This window comes from Prosopis cineraria, unplaced genomic scaffold (assembly GCF_029017545.1).
Source record: "Prosopis cineraria cultivar Desert tree isolate PC_DT_omini unplaced genomic scaffold, ASM2901754v1 PC1393, whole genome shotgun sequence".
Lineage (NCBI taxonomy): Eukaryota > Viridiplantae > Streptophyta > Magnoliopsida > Fabales > Fabaceae > Prosopis > Prosopis cineraria.
Genome location: NW_026556718.1, coordinates 12485 through 31634, shown reverse-complemented (window position 1 = coordinate 31634; position 19150 = coordinate 12485). Strand labels below are relative to the sequence as shown.

General features: G+C 34.5%; 3 protein-coding genes across 6 annotated transcripts; 2 read left to right on the top strand and 1 right to left on the bottom strand.

Annotated features, from left to right (window-relative positions):
• The first annotated feature begins 261 nt into the window (after positions 1-261).
• LOC129300022 (dehydration-responsive element-binding protein 2B-like) lies at positions 262-2336 on the top strand. The gene is made up of 2 exons (XM_054938541.1): positions 262-562; positions 1323-2336. Exons 1-2 carry the CDS (start codon positions 540-542, stop codon positions 2215-2217), a joined length of 918 nt encoding a protein of 305 aa, XP_054794516.1. The 5' UTR covers positions 262-539; the 3' UTR covers positions 2218-2336.
• A 498-nt stretch (positions 2337-2834) lies between these two features.
• Positions 2835-7417, bottom strand: LOC129300023 (receptor protein kinase-like protein ZAR1). Of its 4 annotated transcripts, none has more exons than XM_054938544.1 (3): positions 5806-7417; positions 3313-3990; positions 2835-3161 (listed from the first exon to the last, which is right to left on the bottom strand). In XM_054938544.1, the coding sequence occupies exons 1-2, from the start codon at positions 7298-7300 to the stop codon at positions 3356-3358; spliced, it is 2130 nt and encodes a 709-aa protein (XP_054794519.1). In that variant the 5' UTR covers positions 7301-7417; the 3' UTR covers positions 2835-3161; positions 3313-3355. The 4 variants fall into 4 exon arrangements, with proteins under 4 accessions (XP_054794519.1, XP_054794520.1, XP_054794518.1 ...); XM_054938545.1 differs by having other exon boundaries at positions 2835-3120; XM_054938543.1 differs by having other exon boundaries at positions 2835-3133; positions 5806-7416.
• Positions 7418-13267: 5850 nt separating this feature from the next.
• On the top strand, positions 13268-16374 carry LOC129300021 (uncharacterized). The gene is made up of 5 exons (XM_054938540.1): positions 13268-13288; positions 14664-14739; positions 14878-14979; positions 15062-15855; positions 15949-16374. Exons 1-5 carry the CDS (start codon positions 13268-13270, stop codon positions 16372-16374), a joined length of 1419 nt encoding a protein of 472 aa, XP_054794515.1.
• The last annotated feature ends 2776 nt before the right edge of the window (positions 16375-19150 follow it).

Here is a 19150-nt window from a genome sequence, read left to right as displayed (position 1 = left end):
TGAGTATATATATTAGTTTCATAATAAAGAAAAAGGAAATGAATACACACATATTTAAAAGTCAAAATTTTAACAGCAGCATCAGTCATAAAAGTAGCATCAGTTATGACCATTGGCCAAAAAAATAGCCATCTTACAAGTTACAAGCGCAAAAATTATTTGAAATATAAATAAAATTTTATTAATAAATACCTCATCAATTTTTATAGAAAGGGAAGAAAGATCAGAAGCCGTATATGGATGAAAAGGGAGCCCTTCATCGCGAAGAAAACTTTGCTGATGAGTGTAAAGTTTACATAGTGAACTTCCGCCACGTGGCAGAGCCCATTATTCTCGCAGTTTTAAACGTGCCACGTCATCTCCTGCTGCACTAAGGAGATTAGCCATCCACACCCGAACAGTTTCTTGGTTCCCACGTCAAAGATGACGTTGGTGATGACATCTCTATAACCAGGAAATACAAAACCCTCGCAAAACCCTCAATCACAGATTCACAACACAAAACTCACATCGTCAACTACTGCAGATTTTGAAGGCGCATGACGACTGGTACCCTTTGCGGGTAAGTTTCTTCTACCTTCATCTCATGTTATTCATGTCTCTTACATACCAACTAGATCTCAACTCCTCTTTCATTTGGTCTTAATTGGTATCTGAGTTATATTTTCAATCTCTTGTCCTCTAACTTCCCGGTGTTCACTTTGTAGTTTTTCTGAAATGTTCCTGCATAAGCTTTTCATGTTTCTGTATGGAAACTTCTTATGATTTCTGGGAGGAACAGAGTATTTAGTTGAACAGAGTGCTTTCTCGGCTGATGCATGATATGAAACTATGAATAGCAATTCTGAGCTTGGACTATTTATCTTAGACATCTAACTTTATCTGTTTTGAAGTTCTTGCAAATGATTTATGCATGAAACTGTGTAAATAGTTCCCTTGAATATGTTAAATTTGCTGGTATTTATGAACCTTGGTGCTTTAAAAACAAAGTCTTCTTCACGTAGCTTGTCTGTTTTCTGGTTGATGACTTGCTGCGCCATAAGCTTTTTTGTTTTTTCTACATAATTTTGAAAATTTTGTCAATGATTTGTGAAAGAAACTAAGTATGATTTTCTCTTGAATTTGTAATTTGCCAGTATCTATGAAACTCCAGTACTTTCAAAAGAAGAGTGCATTATAACTTCAAATAGTACCTAAAAACCAATACGTCAATACTTAGTCACCTTCTCGTGCTGTATGGTATCTGTGTTTTCTTCCTGTCCTGGTATGAATATTAATTTTGAGAATTCTAAACAAAGCTCTTATATGGGTGGTGACTGCAGGAACAAGACATCGCGGAAGAGACGAAGAAGTGGGAGTGACTCTGTCATAGACACTCTTGAGAAGTGGAAGAAGTACAACAGTGACGTTGAGTTTGTCAAAAATGGAGCAAAGAAAGCGAGTCAGAGAGTTCCAGCGAAAGGCTCGAGAAAGGGATGCATGAGAGGCAAAGGTGGGCCTCAAAACTCAGATTGCAACTACAGAGGAGTGAGACAGAGGATTTGGGGCAAATGGGTGGCAGAAATTCGCGAACCCATTACTGGAAATCACAATAATGTGGGAAACAAGAAACCAAATCGGTTATGGCTTGGCACCTTCTCTACTGCACTTGAAGCTGCCCTTGCTTATGATGAAGCAGCCAGGGCCATGTACGGTCCTTGTGCTCGCCTGAACTTTCCTGAGTATAATATGGAAGGAGGAGCAGAAGAAGAAGAACCCACATGCTCTAATGAGGAAACAGAGAAGAAACATGATATTGTTCTGGTGAAGAGTGAAGAAGAAACAGAGGAGGAATGGAATCCAAGAGCTAGTTGTGAGGATTCTAGTGTCATTGGAAGTGAAGCTTCCTTTGAGAAGAAGCAAATGGAGGAAATGACGTCCGAGATTCTGGGATTTTGTGCATCTGACCACTCTCAAAACGAGGAATATAAATCTTCTATAGAGAGAAAATTTGGAGATGAGGGTTTCAGCATTCCTGGCAATGGAAACTCCGTGTTTGAAGAAAAAGACATGGATGAGTGGCAGAGTGGTCATTTGCCTGTGTATCTGAATAGCATGAAGGAGGCAGACCTGGAAGTGGGTTATTATGACTACAGTTTCTTGAGACCTGATTATGACTTTGGCTTATTGGAAGAGAAAAACTTACTTGGCTTGTGGTTTCCACACATAGCTTCTTAAATGTATACTAATGCTTATATTTGTTTGTTACTTCTGTCCTGGTTTTTTCCATTTTAATGGGGCTGTTGCAGGATGCTTTTTCCCCCTTAAAATGAGTCAATAAGATGCAGTTTCTACTCTCTACTCTTTCAATCACCATCACTATACGCACACTTGCACACACTACTACGCATATTCTCTGTATAACCAAGTTCATATCAAAGACATGAACTGTAAATTCTGGGTTTTGTGTTTATGGGTTTCGTGGCACTTTCTTCAGTGTTGAATACTTCTTCCTTTCCAAATTATAGGGCCATGATTTTTCTGTTCCTGCTTATATAATGTTAAGCTGTAAAGCCATTTTTAAATCTCATTACTTAAAAAGCTATCCTTAAATTTATTCTTTTTAAGTTGCTTAGAGCGCGACAAAAGGGTCACTGTCAGAGAAGATGAGAATGTGATGTAAATGGTGACGACGGTTTATGAGCTACCCGTTGTTTTTTACCTTAAAACCCGAGATTTCAGGTAGTAACATGGGTATAGTTTCGACTAGAACACAAGCAAAATTAAAAGGCCAGCATAAAAAATTATCATTATCAGTTTAACGAAGGCAAAGGGGAAAAGAGGGCGCGCAATACTGATTTTGAATCTGCCACATAATAATGAATCTTGTTATAAAATTATTGTAACCAGATTGTCACAACAAAAATTAAATTACAATCTAACAACTTGGTTGATCATCACAAAAGAAACAAGGGAAGGGTTGGGTGAATATGAGAGTGACCGCTCTCCAAAAAATTGCACAATTCCGAAAAAAGTTAAGATCCAGATGATGACCTGATCCAAGAAGGAATGAATTTTGTACGACACCATCTTCATGATGGCCACCACAACAAACGCACCATGGCACAGGTTGCAATGCATCTTCGTTGAGTATCTTGTAAGAAAGATTGTCAAGTATGATTCTGCTTAAAAAAAAAAAATAAATAAGTAGACTAAATTAATCGTGAAGATATACACAAGCATATCATAAGCTCTTTTCGATGAGATCCAATTCTAACATGCTTGTGTATATTTTCATGGCTTAGTCTATCTTTTTTCCATAAACAAGTCTACCTAAAAATCATTGCCAGGCGGAATTCGGATCTCAGGTTCTGAATCATGTTCCGATCCTTTCAAGATTTTCAGAGACAGATTTCATTCTAGGCCGAACCTCAGGGTCTCCCTCAGTGCAAGCTAGTGCTACATGAAATACAGCCAGAACCTCTTTCTTGACATGCACTTCTTGGAGCAGCGATGGATCAACCATTTCTGATAATGGACTTTCTTCTTCAAACCCTTTCTTCACCCACCTCACTAAGTCAGGAACTTCCATGGAAGTTGACGTTGTGGGAGATGACTCTGGAGATTTCCCAGTAAGAAGTTCAAGCAATACAACTCCAAATGAATAGACGTCCCATTTCTGGGCCGGCCTGCAGCCAGGGACTCTAGCTTCAGGGGCTTTGTAATTGTTGGTTCGCTCTGTTTGGGATGGTTTCATGTATGGAATAGCTCCGCCCATGAAGCCCCCAGAGGAAGGGTTGTTTCCAGTTATGGTGATGAGGCGGTTGAGGCCAAAGTCAGAGATATAAGGGTGGAAGTCGTTGTCAAGCAGGATGTTTGAGGGTTTTACGTCACCATGGACGAACTTTCTTGGACTGCATTCATGGAGATAGGCCAATCCCCTAGCAGTTCCTTTGGCAATTCTCAGCCTGGTTGACCATGAAAGATTCGGAGAAGGTTGACCATTTCTACCTGCATTATCAATTAGCATTAATCATTATGGCAGAAAATGTCACAGAGAATGCAAATGAGCTATTCCATATGGAGGAATATGTCAACTAGACTAAAATATGAAGGTTAATTATTTAATAATAAAGACGGGGTACAGTGGAAGCAAGGAAAGAGGGGCCCGGTTCAAATATAGATAAAAATTAGCAAGCTGGTAGAGATAAGAGACTCTGCGTCAAAAGGCAGCAAGTTGAGCGTTAAAAGTTGAGACAACGTAAAGCATCCAATTGGAACAAGAGGCGTAACTTTTACTTGGGTTGATAGAAAGTCGGAAGAGTGGCACAAACTTGTACATGTTTTGTTCGGACTCTAGTACTTTACACAAAGCTGCTTTCTAAGATACGAATGAAGTTGCAACTTCCATGAATTTGCAATTTTCTCAAACATACAAAACACTCCCTCCCCGTCGGATCCAAAAGAAAAAAATGCCCCCCAGGCCCACCCCACCAAACTTGTAGATTAGTAATAATTACACCCTTTATTTTCTAACGTTAGAGAAACAATTACTTTTGATTTGTATCTTTTTATAAGTAAAATTACTTATTTCAATAAATATTTATTATACATTTTTATAATCACCCTGCATAATTTATATTAACAAAAAATAATTAATATATAGTTATGTTAATTAATACAGAGTATTTTAGTCTACCTTTTTTATTTTCAAACATAATTATTATGATTAATCAATTTTCTTAAATTATGTGATATATTTTTTTTAGATATAGGAATGGAGAGAGTATAAACGATAGGAACAGTAATAGCTCATCATTAAAAAATCCGGTTCCAACCTTTAAACAGAGGATGTTACTCTTCTCATTTTTCTTCGTCAATTTATAATACAGCTAAACGGGATTTGGTGAGTTGAGTGGATCAAGGTGGGGTGTGAATGCCACAGGAGATGTTGGCCCCCCCACATGAATGCCACTTAATTCCCTCACACATGGTCAATGTCATTAGCGATGTCCTCCTTCCTGCTCCATGACCTTAGAGGGACGTCATTACACCACGTTCTGACTAAACATTTCCTCGGATCTAACGCCCTATACCTCATTCATCACCTTAAGGGTTCAGCAAAATTCATAATTCTACAGTCTGATTATTTTATTTCGGTCAATCTGAGCATCTATTATCCAACAAATCAACCACGTAGCAGTTGGCTTAAAAAAAAAAAAACACGAAGCAGACTAACTCCAATCATATAATCTCTATCTCTGGACTTCTCTTTGAAATTAGCATATTCTGGGTGGCATAATGGAGATCCACATGCTCTAGGCCGAAAATATGTTGGAAAGTCAACAAAAAAATGCAACCTTCCCTAACATGACTAGCAATCCAAGTTAAAAGTATGATTAAAATTAATCAGGAAATCGACAGGCATGAAAAATATAAAATTCAGACACAACTCGGCGTGGGAAATTTAAAGATCATAAAAGACCAGTAACTTCTGGCGATTCTAGAAGTGCCGTGAAACAAAACAAGACAACTCAACCATATTCCAGATCATTAAAATAATAGTACACCTCTAAGATAAAGGCCATAACTAAAGTTTATATTCCGCTTATATTCCAATGGGTAATAAATTATAGTAATTAACCAATAGTACAAGCAATTATATTTCATTTAAATTTGCTATCATTATTGCTCTGCTATGCTTGATTATCCACCAGGGGTAGAGTAGAAACGGAGGTCAACACCCCCTTCATAATGATGCAGGAAGTGAAAGCAAAAATGGGCAATGGAAAAAGAATGGCATGAATGAAATTGAAAAGAACTTACCGCGAAGAGCATTGGCCAAATTGCCATTGGAGATGAAATCACTGATCAGAAGCTTTTCGTCTGGAGCCCAATAATAAGCCCTCAACTTCACAATGTTAGGGTGCTTCACTTTCCCAATGGCCTGAACCTCAGCCGCAAACTCCTTGTACCTCTGTTCACCGCCCTCTCCGAGTCTTCTCACAGCCACAGGAATCCCATTTCCCAGAACCACTTTGTACACAATCCCCAATCCACTCTTTCCCAAAACATAAGCCGAAGCCCGGAGAAGTTCATCAAGCTCGAAGTTAAAACCTTTATCAATGGCCACCAAATCCCCTTCCCCTTTGCTATCCTCTGCCTTTTCAGGTTCCTCTATTTCAGAGTCATCACTTTTGAGACCATTGATGCACGGGAAGGAACAAATATGCCCTTTCTCATTCCCGCCAAACTTGCTCTTCCCTGTGCAGCTACATCCATTGGAATTGTCCTTCTTTTTCCAATAAATGTACACAACTACAAGGCCAATTAACGCAACCCCAGCTGCGTCAGCCGCTGAAATTAGTATGATCAAACCAGGACTAAGGCCATTCGCCGGACGGTTTCCAGACTCCCGAGATGGACTTGGAGTTCCCGAGGAACCCTGGTTGGAATTACCGCAAGATTTCTGGAGGGGAAATCCACAGAGCTGCGGATTGTTCAGAAAGGCGGTAGGACCCTGGTTAGCAAACGACCCCGTTTGGGGTATCTCGCCACTTAGATTGTTATTCCGAAGATCAAAACTCACTGTAACTGGCAAATTCCCCAACGACTTCGGAATCCTGCCAGACAAGTGATTAAAAGAAAGATTGAGAGTACCCGACAGAGTTTTCAGTTGGCCAATATCGTCAGGAATCGACCCGTCCAGCTCGTTCGCAGAAAGGTCCAACTGAACCAAATTATCCAATTCCGACCACACACCTTTAGGTACCTCCCCTGAAAACTTGTTCCGAGCGAGAATCAGTCTCTGCAACTGCTTGCACTTCTTAAGGTCCCCAGGGATATTACCAGAGATGGAGTTATTGGAGAGATCGACGTTTTGAAGCCGCGGGATGTTGCAGATCGAGGGAGGTAAAGGACCGGAGAGGTTGTTACCGTAGAGAAAAAGACTGTGCAGTGAAGTGGCATTGAAGAGCTGAACAGGAATAAAACCGTAGAAATTGTTGCTATGCAAATTGAGCCTGCGAAGATATGCCAAGCTTCCGAGCTCAGAAGGAATATAGCCCCGGAGATTCTTCCCAGAAAGCGCGATTCCAACGACGCGAGGCTCCGAGGAACCAGAGACGTTCATACAGGAGATGCCAGACCATTGACAAGGAGTGGAATCACCATCGTTCCAGTCGGGGAAAGCGGAGGCTCCAGGAGGTCGATCGATGGCAGATTTGAGAGACAGAAGGGCAAGCCCATCGGAAGAGAGAGAGAACGAGGACTGAGGAACAAGGAATAGTAATAAGAAGAGCAAGCAGCAAATAGTGTTCATGGAGTGAAGAGGAAGAGCAATGAAGGATAGTGAAGCGGCGAGGAAACAGTCACAGTGAAGTAGGGAGTGAGAGAGGAGGAGGAAGGAGGAGGTTGAGAAGATGAAAGAAAGAGAGAGTATTTAAGAGAAAGAGATGTGGGAAGTACAAGATTTTAATCGGAGGGTCCCACACAACCCCCCCGCCAAAAAGCAGAGATCGATGATCGGACTTGCCAACGGTTGAGTAAAGTAGAAGAGAAGCAATTCGTCTTTGGAAGCTTTCTGTTTCTTCGTTTCCGCTTTCAGAGCTTGGATTAAGCGATGGTTAATTCTTTATCATTCCTTAATTAAGTTTATCCTACCACTTTTATTTTATTTTTGGAATACTACCAATTTTATTTCCAACAACAATAATGAAGTCAGTTTTTATTATCATAAATACCGTCGACGCTGAATATAGATATCTCCTCTCAAAACATTCGAATTTTATATAAGGTGACTACTCCCTTTATCTACTTTTTAAAAAATTTATTTTATTTTTAAATATAAAAGATCACAATAATATTTTTAAGTAATTAAATAATTTATTAGATAAAATAAATTATTAATATATTTTTTTATTATCATTCTGATATTAATTATAATGTTATTAGAAAAAAATTAAAAATTATTATATTTTTATGTGAGTTTTATTAAATAATAAATTTTTATTAGTATAAAAAATTTAATTAAAAACATTTTATATAAAAAGATGAAGGTAATTGCTCCTTTTCTATCATTCCGAATTCTGACCCAACCTTTATTGGTATGTTAAAAGTTACGCTGTACAGCAACAAAACGCCATTCTATCTTCCCTTTCTCCAGTTTTTCCTATTTAATATCTCCTGGGATTTATATTTAACTAAATTAGCCCAAATTTGACTTTAAAAATTATATTTTAAATTTTCTTCAGAATGTTTGGTTTTGAAGTATGCTTTATTGAAAGTTTAATAAAAACTACAATCACTAATTAAAACTAAAAAATGTGATTAAAATATCAAACTCTAATAATATCTAATTTCAATGATCTACATGAGTTGTCCAAGTCAAAAATGCAAAATTAAAAAGAGCTAGTATTGAAAATTTGGTACGAGGAAATATGGGTGATTTTTGCTCAAATAAGTTCATACCTTTTTTTTTCTTGAATATATGGAAAAAGTTTCATGAAGGAAGCTGCCATCGACTGTACTTAATAGTACTTAAACACAATTTGGTACTATTAGACAGTGGATATTGTATTAAAAAATTATTAAATTAATGAATGAAAAATACAATAAGAAGTGAGAAAACTACGGCATATTCTTCAACAACCCTATAATTTAGGGGCATGTAAGATTATTTACAAGTGAAAAGCTGCGGATTTGATCAAACAATTAGCGTCCGCTCCTCTAAATTAAAAAAAAAAACATATGACATATTCTGGACATAATTTAAATTTTTAAGCAGTGGTATTGGAAGCAAAAATAGCGAGCTATACAAAAAAAATTGAATAATCAATTAAAATTGAAATTCCAAATTTTATTGTGACATGTTAACAAATAAATAACTTATGATAATTCATTTTTTCAATAAATTATTAGTAAAAGTAAACACATATTATAACTGTATTTGTTTTTATTTTTTTAAGAAGTATAGGTGCAATGTGGACAATTTAAAACAAGCTTTATAAGGTAGAGTGAGGGATCAAATTTTATTGAAATTCAAATATAAAACTTATCATGAACTATCATTGCCAATTTTGCATGACCTATTCATTAGTGACACTAATACAAATTCCCTTTCCACAACTAAACACCACTTTGTTCTCAAACTAATAATAATAATAATAATAATGGCACAGCTTCACGAACACTTTGAATTGTGTATCTCATGACTCATGGCAAATTCCAACTCGCTGGTATGGCCAGTGGTTCACTTTCTTGCATATAGCCTATGATGTAATTATTTAATGGTTGAGTAGTATAACTCTTCGGTGATAATTGCATCTACTTTTTAATCATTCTAAACAAACTTAGAAGCTAACAAATTGATATATACATATATATACACGTCTCACACGTACTTCTATCTTTCTTCTCTTCTCCATTTTCTGCTTTATTACTCATCATTTCTTTGGCCAAAGAAAACAATGTAATAACAATAAGAATTAATGATTATGATGCATAATATTTGGAAATAATATATCATCTTTTTTTTGGTGTTTTTAAGTCATTTGATGAAAAGAAATGGTGTGCAAGGAATTTACTATCTTCACAAATTGATTCATGGATTTATTAAATTTTAATTGTTAAAAATAAAATTTGACAAATAATTAATCTATGAACCAATTAAATTGTCTTTTCACAAATTAATTCCTACACTACAAGTTTTGAAGTAAATGCGGGTGAACCACAAATTGTTAAGTATCCAGCGGGGAATTACGGCATTAAATGAAGGTTCAAATCAAGGACAGTGATAACATTTCAAGCCTCATTAAAGATTGTTCGGACTATACATTTATATAACATCACCTCCAGTCATTTGTACAAGAAAAAAATTGTTCTATTTTTAAATCATGTTCACATCATTAATTTTTTAGTAAATTTTTTTTATTTTATTTTTCATTAAATATTAGTGAGAAAAAATAATTTATTAAAAAATGTATATTTAATAGAGATAAAATTTAAAATTTTATTAAATTTTTATACAAAATTAATGAATTTTAAACTTTTATTAATTTCAATGAAACATGTTAAAAGTAATTTATAAATAAAATTTAAAAATAAATTTTTTTAACCACGCTAGTGTGTGTTTAATTTTGCATTGAAAATTAATTTTCACCAAAATCTTGATTTTTATAATTTTCAACGTGAAATCAAACAAATCTCTTTTTGTTAAGTAGAATACAGTGTCATCTTTTTCATTAGTTTTGTAAAATCAAAAAGCGTTGAAATTTTAAAATAATTCCATTTATTAATAATTTAGTGGTGAGAACTGAGATCATGAATTTATTAAAAACATTAAACAACTTTTTACGCATGAAAATAAAATAACTTTAACCATGATATATTCACAGGCTCCGAAACAAGACGCCACAAATCTTTCCAACAAATAGTTTTTATTTAATTTCTTGGGTAGCAATAACTTTCCAGCGAATAGATATGAATTCAATTTTGAAAGAGAAAATAAGGTCTTGCTTTGGCTTTAAGGATGTCAAGATAGGTAGGTGCACATTAAACTCCAACTATAAAATATTTTGGCCCTTGGGTCCTCTTCTATGTATTTAAAAACAAAACAAAACTCGAATTTAATATAAAATTACCTTTAATAATTAAAATTCAAAAATTTTAGAAAAGGCTATTCAATTTACAAAAATGTAAATTTTGAATGACTTTGACGTTGATATTTTTTTTTGAATAAAATGTAAACATTTGTTTACGATTATGATAACTTTTAGTGCGTATGGATCACTATAATAGTTAAAAAAATTTAGCATACAGTTTGTTAAGTTCGAGTGTCTTAAATGTAATTTTCTTATATTTTCTCTTTCAATTCATTTCAGACCTCAGCTTCCCAGCTTAGTTTTTCGATCTTCAAGTTTAAACCACCCCTATTAGGAGTGTTCATAGGTTCGGTTTGGTTTGGTTTTGAACAAAAATCACACCGAACCGAACCATTCGGTTTACTGATAATTGGGACCTGATCGGTTTTTGCAAAGTTCGGTTTGGTTCGGTTTTATTTTCGGTTTGGTTCGGTTTGGTTAAGGTCTTGATCAAGTTTTAATACACTTGTTTAATTTTTTTTTCCTTTTCTCCATCTTCATAATGGTGCTATGTACTAAATTAAATTTAATTCTTTTTGACTCCTTTTTTTTCATAAATAGAGGTATAAAATATAATAAAATTTCAATGTGATAACAATAATTAATCATAAAAATTCATATAAGTTTTTAATATTAAAATTATTTAATATTATATATTTTCATTCAGATCCTTTGAAAATGTTTATCTATATATCTATATGTTAATAAATAATGAAAAAACTTATTATACAAAATTTAAAATAAAATGTTTCTTGTAGATAAATTGAATGCTGAGGCTTTTAGGTTGTAAATCATTAAATGATGATCATAGCATGATTATTATAATTACTTAATATTATGCATTTTCATTCAAGTATTTTAAAAATGTTTATTTATTATTATAAAAAATTCAAAACAAAATGCTTTTTGTAGATAAATGGTTATATATTTTATAAATAAATAAATAGAATTTTTTTAATCAAGTTTGGTTCGGTTTGGTTCGGTTTCTAGTATTCAAAACCGAACTTGAACCGAACCAATCAGTTTTTATGTCATAAAACTGAAGCAGACCTAATTGTTGTTCGGTTTTGATCAGTTTTTATCGGTTTGGATTGGTTTGGATCGGTCCTTTCGGTTTGGATCGGTTTTGAACACCCTTAACCCCCATTGGGTTTTTCTTCACTTCATATTCCGCCAAAGTACTTTCACTGCAAATATAAACCATTCATATTAAATTTTAATGATCCAGATTAATTTTAGTTTTAAAATTGGGTTAAAAGACAAATACTTTAAAATTTTGGGGAGAATTATATTAAAATTTTATATAAAAAAATAATTACTATAATATTCATTGACAATTATTGTCAATACAGTGCAATTCAATTATCAATCAAAATTATAATAATTAATTTTTTTTTATATAGAAATTGATTGTAATTCTCCAAAAAAAAAATTTAACATGGAGCTCCTGGCATTCTTTTTTCAGAACCACTTAAAAAAAAAAAACAATTTTGTCCCACAGTTAAATCTAATAATTTGACCAAGACTGTACACGTGCCGTGAGCTGACTGATCTCCATAAGCCTTCCTATTTCCTAGCTTCCTTCCATCTTCTTCTTCTTCTTCTTCTTCTGTGATGCCTTCAACGATTGTTTTCTCAGGGAGGTGGCGGCTCTGGTGGTGCCGGAACCAACAACCCTTCTCTTCCGGTCATGACTTCCAGGTATCCCGAAAAGTCACTTCACTCAATCAACAGAGGAAAGCATCCCTCTGCCTTGCCCTTGGGACTACAACCTCTGACTTTCATTACAAATTCCTCTCTATATCTATCATTAACTCAGGCAAAGAAAGGAGAAGCTAGCTTTCATTGAAGAAGTAGGATCGGAATTCACTTGTCTTTTTAAGTAGTAGAGTTTGGTAGAGAACTAGGAAGAAGGAAGGCTCATCGTTCCGCAGAGCTTGCTTTAGGACTGTGATTGTCTACCTCCTGCATTCTCCTCACCTTCCTCAATACATTCTTCACCTTTCGTACACAGCCCCTCACCATCTCCACCATTCTCGTGAAAATCGCCGTCCTACCCATTGGAAAGTTCATGGTCTCTGTTCTTCCGACTAAGGAGTACAGCTTGATGGGCTGGAGATTCAGTTTGAATCCAGGGCCTTCAACACCAAAGAGCATGTGATTATCATTATCTTTACTAACCGCGGTGTTTCCTTCGAAGTAGACAATGGTTACTCCATCAGCGCCATTACTGTCATAAAAGCTTATTATAAACAGGCCATCAGCCTCCTCTGTGCTCTTCTCATCGTCTTGACCACCTAGGTTAGATCTCTCTGCTTTCAAAGTAATTGCATTTTTCGAAGTGATTGGTTCTTTCTCTTCAAATCTGCATGAAGATTCTCGATGCTTGTGCTTTCTTCTGTTTCAGTCATGGGTGCTTGGATTCCTGGAAGCTTGATTCTTCCATATACATTACTCGCGATATAAATTTGTGAAGGACGCTCTGAATAGAGTACAGGTTCTTGCAAAAAGTTGCTGGCATTCCGACCAAGCTCCGATTCCAAGAGCTAGAAGACACCACCAACGGATTCCAGTTGCTACTCGGCCAAGGAGCCTCAGCTTCAATCTTCAAAGCTATTTTAAAAGAAGAACGACGAGGAAGTCAGCTCATGTGGAGGAAGAAGAACGAGGTGAGAGGAAGTTCAAATAGGTAGTCTGCTCACAATAAGAAGAAGAAGAACGATATTGGTCTCCTTTGGCTCAAACTTCACAGTGGAGACACGTGTCCTCTCATGGATCAAATTTCTTTTTCAATGGTCAAACATTTTCCAAAGTTAACTGATGGGCAAATTATGCTATTTTTAAAAGTTTTGCGGTGATATTGTTTCAAAATATCAAGCGCCCCTCACGAAAAAAAAATTTCAAGACACTTTCTCCCTTTAATCCATTAACAATTATCAAATTTAATTTAATTGTCTAGATTTATAATATTTCTTCCATTGTAGCGAAGGAAAACCAAACTCCCTAATCCTTGTTCCAATACCTCTTGTTCCCAGTTCCTCAGTTTTAGAAACCTTCTCAATTCTATATTAACAGGAATGAACTAAGACATGCATTAAATGTAATATTTGCGAGTTGTTGTGACATGCCAGAGTGTGCGCATAGTACGGAGATAGCTCGCGCTTTAATTATTTGTACTTTGTTCTTGCCCCATCCATATTTTTAAATAATTATCCTTGCAATCCTTGCAATTTTGATTTTTGTGGCTTTTGAAGTTTAAGGAATTTTCAATTATTTTGACGGATGATATCTTTCAACTTTATTTAAATTATCAATAAAAATTATAAAATTAATTATGAGTTAATTTTTTTTAACGTTAAAAATTTTCTCTTTCATCATTATGATATTAGAAATACTTAACGATCGTTACTCATCAATAAATCCTATTATTTTTTAAATATTTTTTATTAGATTAAAGTTATTTTACTCTTCAACTTTTATTTGAAGGGACAGTGGGCACACTCAATTTAAATATTTTATAATAAAAAAATATTAAAAATATAGCGTAGGACCTACTCCCTCCATTTTTAAATATAGGAGAAAATAACTGTATCACACAATTTAAGAAAAGAGGTTAACAATAATAATTATGTCTGAAAATAAAAAATTTAGACTAAAATATCCTTATATTTAATCTCACTTTTTTTTAATTTATTAATACCATCCATTTAAAGAAAAGTCAACCACCTCTTCTGCCACAACAATAAATGCTTAAATAAAACTGAGTGCTAATCTCTATCTGTATTTTCGAAGATATATCGCTCCCTCTCTCATTGAAGACGTAACAATCCTTTCTCTATTTTCCCATAACATGCACTTTCACGTTCTATATCACTGTCATCAAACACTTTGATAGTAAAATTCAAACGAAAAATAAGATTTTTAAATTGGCGGCAATAAGAAAGTGGGTGTTTTTTTATTTTCAAAATTGGGAACAGCTATTTTTATGGTCTGCATGCATATACAGTTACACATTCAGCTAGTTTTTTTTTTTTGAATTTGCAGCTATTTGTGCCTCGTTGGTTTGAAGGAAATGCCACTTCACATAGATTTGAATCAACCTCCCTCTCCATTGATGGAGGTATATTTGCTTGAGACATCTCCGACTTCCTCTGTTTTTGTGAAAGATAACAGAGCATCTCCAACTACCTCTGTTTTTATGGAAGAAACAGAGCATCTCCTTTGCATCTGGATTTGAACGTCCCTCAGTTGGATGTAGATGAAGACCATGACAACCATGTATTTTTACAGTTAGAAGATGAGGACGATAACTTGGACACTGAGTTCTCCATGGATGAAATACATGCTATCACCAGTATTGGTATAATTTGTCTACTTGGTGCCTTAGCCTTCTATTTTGTTTTTGTTTGTGTATTTCTTTACTTGTTCATTTTATGCTATAGGAGACGCTGTGGTTGAACAAGAAGGAGAACCAACTACAAAACGAGCATGGTTAAATAATGAACAACGAACAGTCATTGGTCAAATGCTCCTTCATTCAAGTAGAGGAGGAAAACTTGAACCAGGCATTGTAAAATGGATGGCTTCATTATATTCTGTCTCTATACATGTCATTTATCGCATTTGGAATCGAGTGAAGGAAACAGGTGATGCATGTCATAAGAGAACACAAAACTGTGGAAGGAAGAGAGTCCAAGTAGACATTGCTACGGTTCGTGAAGTTCCATTATCAAAGCGACAAACCATTCGATCTCTAGCACATGCTTTGAATATTAGCACAACAGCTTTGATTAAGTTTATTAAGGAAGGAGAACTTCGGCGACATTCAAATACACTCAAGCCGTTATTGAAGGAGGGGAACATGATTTGTCGTCTTAGATTTTGCTTGTCTATGCTTGAAGAAAGTAGCATTTATGATGATCCCAGGTTTAAATCCATGTATAATGTTGTTCATATAGATGAAAAATGGTTTCAAGTGACTCAAGAATGCACAAACTTCTATCTACACAAAAATGAGGATCAGCTACACCGTACATGCAAAAACAAAAACTACATTGAGAAGGTTATGTTTCTAGCTGCAGTGGCACGACCAAGGTTTGATGAAGCAGGCAACCAAATATTTTCAGGAAAGATAGGTGTGTTTCCGTTAGTTACTAAAGTTCCAGCAAGAAGGACAAGCGTCAATAGAGTAACAGGGACACTGGAAATGAAACCAATTACTTCTGTCACCAAAGAAGTTAGTCGAAGGTTCTTAATTAATGAAGTTTTACCTACCATCAAGGAAAAATAGCCAAGAGAAGATGCAGGAAGAACCATTTTCATACAACAGGATAATGCCCCATGTCATGTTGCCGTAGATGATGAAGAATTCTGCAGAGCAGCTTTAGAAGGGGGGTTCGATATTCGCTTAACTTGTCAGCCTCCTAATTCTCCTAATTTGAACGTGTTGGATTTAGGTTATTTTAGAGCCATTCAATCTCTCCAACAAAAAGAAGCGACTAGATCAATTGATGAGTTGATTGAGGTTGTTGGGAGATCATTTGATGCTTTCCCAACAAAAAAATTGAATAAAATATTTCTCACACTCCAGGCATGTATGATTGAGGTCATGAAGTTGAAAGGATCAAATGACTATGGAATGCCTCACTTGGGAAAGGATGTGATGCTTAATCATGGCGGGCTACCCATAACACTACAATGTGATCGTGCCCTGGTTCATGAAGTGCAAGAGTACTTACAAAATCTAGCTACATGATGCTTGCACTGGAACGTTAGGAAAACCAGAGCATTGCGTGATGCTTAGTTATGCACTAGAACTTTTGTCTTTTGCAGGAACATCAGAACACTGTAACTTCAATTGTTTTTTATATCAGCGCTTTTTATTTTTATTTACTCATCTCATTTCATTATTTACCCTTAATTTTTATCCTTATTTTGGACTACTGTACCATTATAATATGAAGAGAGAGAGACACACACGAAGCAATCTTCCATTTTTAAAGCATCAAATGATAGTGACAAAATAAGAATGAACATGAGTCACTCTGATAAACATACATCTAAAAAACATGGAAGAAAAAAACAGAAACAAGATGGTAAACCTCTTTCTTCCATGCTTCTCTCATAAACCTAGTATGAATGAGGAAACCATATCTTCAGCATAGTATGAACCTCCTTGTTCAACGCCTCATTTTGATAACCAAAGTCCAGGCCTTCTTCAGGGAACTTGTTCAGGTCAAAAAGTTGCTTATTGTTGGTTTTTCTTATTTCCTCTCTATCATCGTTCTCCTTGTTAAACCTCTTTTCTTCACCCATAAACATGTCTGTCACAGAAACTTCATCAGGAAAATTATTCAAGTCAAAGAGATTATTCAACTTGCCACCACTATATGCTACATGATGACCTATGATTGGTTTTCTTGCACTTGTGACCTCCTCCTCCTCACTAGAAAGCATGGTAGGAATCAATCTCATATCCTTCTTCGATGAATCTTTCTCCAATGAATCTTCCACAACAAGATGCGAGAATGTGACCTCCTTCTCCAATGAGTCCTCCACAATGAGGAGTGATAAATCCAACTGTTCATCTTTCTCCAAGGAATTCTCCAAAGCAACTTCTTTTGAATCTCTGGAAATATCCATTGATATTCTCTTTAACTTGTAAGCAGAAATATGAAAAAGTTACAATGACAGCCAGTGAAGTAAGTCAGATGAAGAGTTTGTTCTCGTAAATAGTCTATAGCCGTCCCTGTGTTAGTTAACATAATGCTGCAGTAAATGCTCCTTGTGACAGTAAATTATTCTTGCATGGAACGTTTATTTTTACTGCCATAATTTTATGTAATGTTGCAATAAAAAACGTGTTTATGAGGGGGTAAATTAGGAAATTTATAATAAATGCATATTGAAAAGTGTGTTTTTGCTTATATAAAAAAACAAACCAACTCATGACAGTTTCTCCTATATTTAGAAACGGAGGGAGTACTAATTATCAACTAACAGTAAAAAATAATAGGGTGAGTGAATTTTTAAAGTTAAGAGATAGAATTAACTTATAATTAAATTTAAGGTCTTGAGTGAATTTTTGGATAAAGTCAAGGGATTAAAAATGACTCTTAATCTTATTGTTTTATATCATTTTATCCTATCATTAACAAAAATAACTTTTTCCATTAAACCTTTATTTAGATTTCAACATAATATTATATTTTATTGCAATCTAAAGTTTTTTTTTTTGGTTTTCTGGTCACATGCAAGAAATATAGCTTCTAATTCTTGAACTGTCTTTTAACTGTTGATTTAGTTTTTGAAGTTTAACTCAAAACAATTAAATGATCTTATAGTTTATTGAGTTGATAAATTATAAAAATCAAATTATGCTGAGTTAATGAATTATGATTATTTTGATAGAAAAATGAATTATAATGATTGAGTTATTTTGAGTCAATAAATTATAAGTACTAAGTTATTCTGTGTCCAGAAACTATAGAAACTAAATTATTCTAAATCAAGTTTAGAAACTCATTGATATTTGAGAAAAATATTAAGGGCAAAAAGTTATATTTTCCCAATTTTTTAAAAAAATAGGTATTTTAGTTTGATTCAGAACAAATTTAGGAAGTTTGAAGCTAACTTTTCAAAGAATTTTGGAGAATGAATATGTGAAGCTACAGATTAAACTTATGCATGGTGTAATTTTGTCTGACTCTGTTCTATTACATGCACGGCTTCTTGATAATTTTCACAAAGGCACCTCAACAAAATGACCCTCAATTAAAAACTTGAAGTCATAAGAAACTGTTGGATCTAGCCGAAGTATCTAGGGATCCCTACTAAGAGATTATATATTTACATTTAATGTCTAGCTGTATTTTAAACATCTTCAATAAAAAAGATAATTATGAATAATCCAAAAGGTAAAAAAAAAAAAACTTATTACGGGAAACCTATTTTATCTTGGAGTGAGAGGGAGAGAGGGAGAGATTTGTTCAAGGGGCAATCTTATTTTTTGAATAATTAAAAACTTTCTTATAAACTAATTGAACACGAGATATATAAGGAAAAAATAATTTTAGTACACATTCCCAGCAAAGACTCTTCAGGTTATTAAACTGTGTGTTTGGATTTCAATAAAAAAAATTAATTAACAGAATGTGATAACGTTTGGATAATATTTTTTTAAATTGATTTAGCAAAATTAATTTATTAAATAGAAGGAAAATTAGCTTTTGCAAAAATAGAGTTTTAAGAATTAATTTGAAAAAATTGAGGTATTTGGTTAGTTTTTTGTAAAATAAAGTTTCAGTTTGAAAAAAATTAGGAGGTGTTTGGATAAGTGTTTCTAAAATCATGATCCTAGATCCCATAATTGATTATAAAATAGTACCCAAATAGGATCTCGTAATATCTTATCGTCTGTGATATGCACGAATAAATAAATATATCTAGCACGTCTTTTTAAAAGAATCTCAATTGCAAACAATCTCAAATATCCATGGGGCAACATATAGTATTAATATGGACATTGGAAA

Coding starts and splice junctions, on each gene's coding strand:
- LOC129300023 (XM_054938544.1), bottom strand. CDS start 7,300: ATGAACACTATTTGCTGCTTGCTCTTCTTATTACTATTCCTTGTTCCT. Junction 3,991..5,805: donor TTTGGCCAATGCTCTTCGCG/GTAAGTTCTTTT, acceptor TTGATAATGCAG/GTAGAAATGGTCAACCTTCT.
- LOC129300022 (XM_054938541.1), top strand. CDS start 540: ATGACGACTGGTACCCTTTGCGG. Junction 563..1,322: donor ACGACTGGTACCCTTTGCGG/GTAAGTTTCTTC, acceptor TGGTGACTGCAG/GAACAAGACATCGCGGAAGA.
- LOC129300021 (XM_054938540.1), top strand. CDS start 13,268: ATGTGGAGGAAGAAGAACGAG. Junction 14,740..14,877: donor CTCCCTCTCCATTGATGGAG/GTATATTTGCTT, acceptor AGTTGGATGTAG/ATGAAGACCATGACAACCAT. Junction 15,856..15,948: donor TTACTTCTGTCACCAAAGAA/GTTAGTCGAAGG, acceptor TTCATACAACAG/GATAATGCCCCATGTCATGT.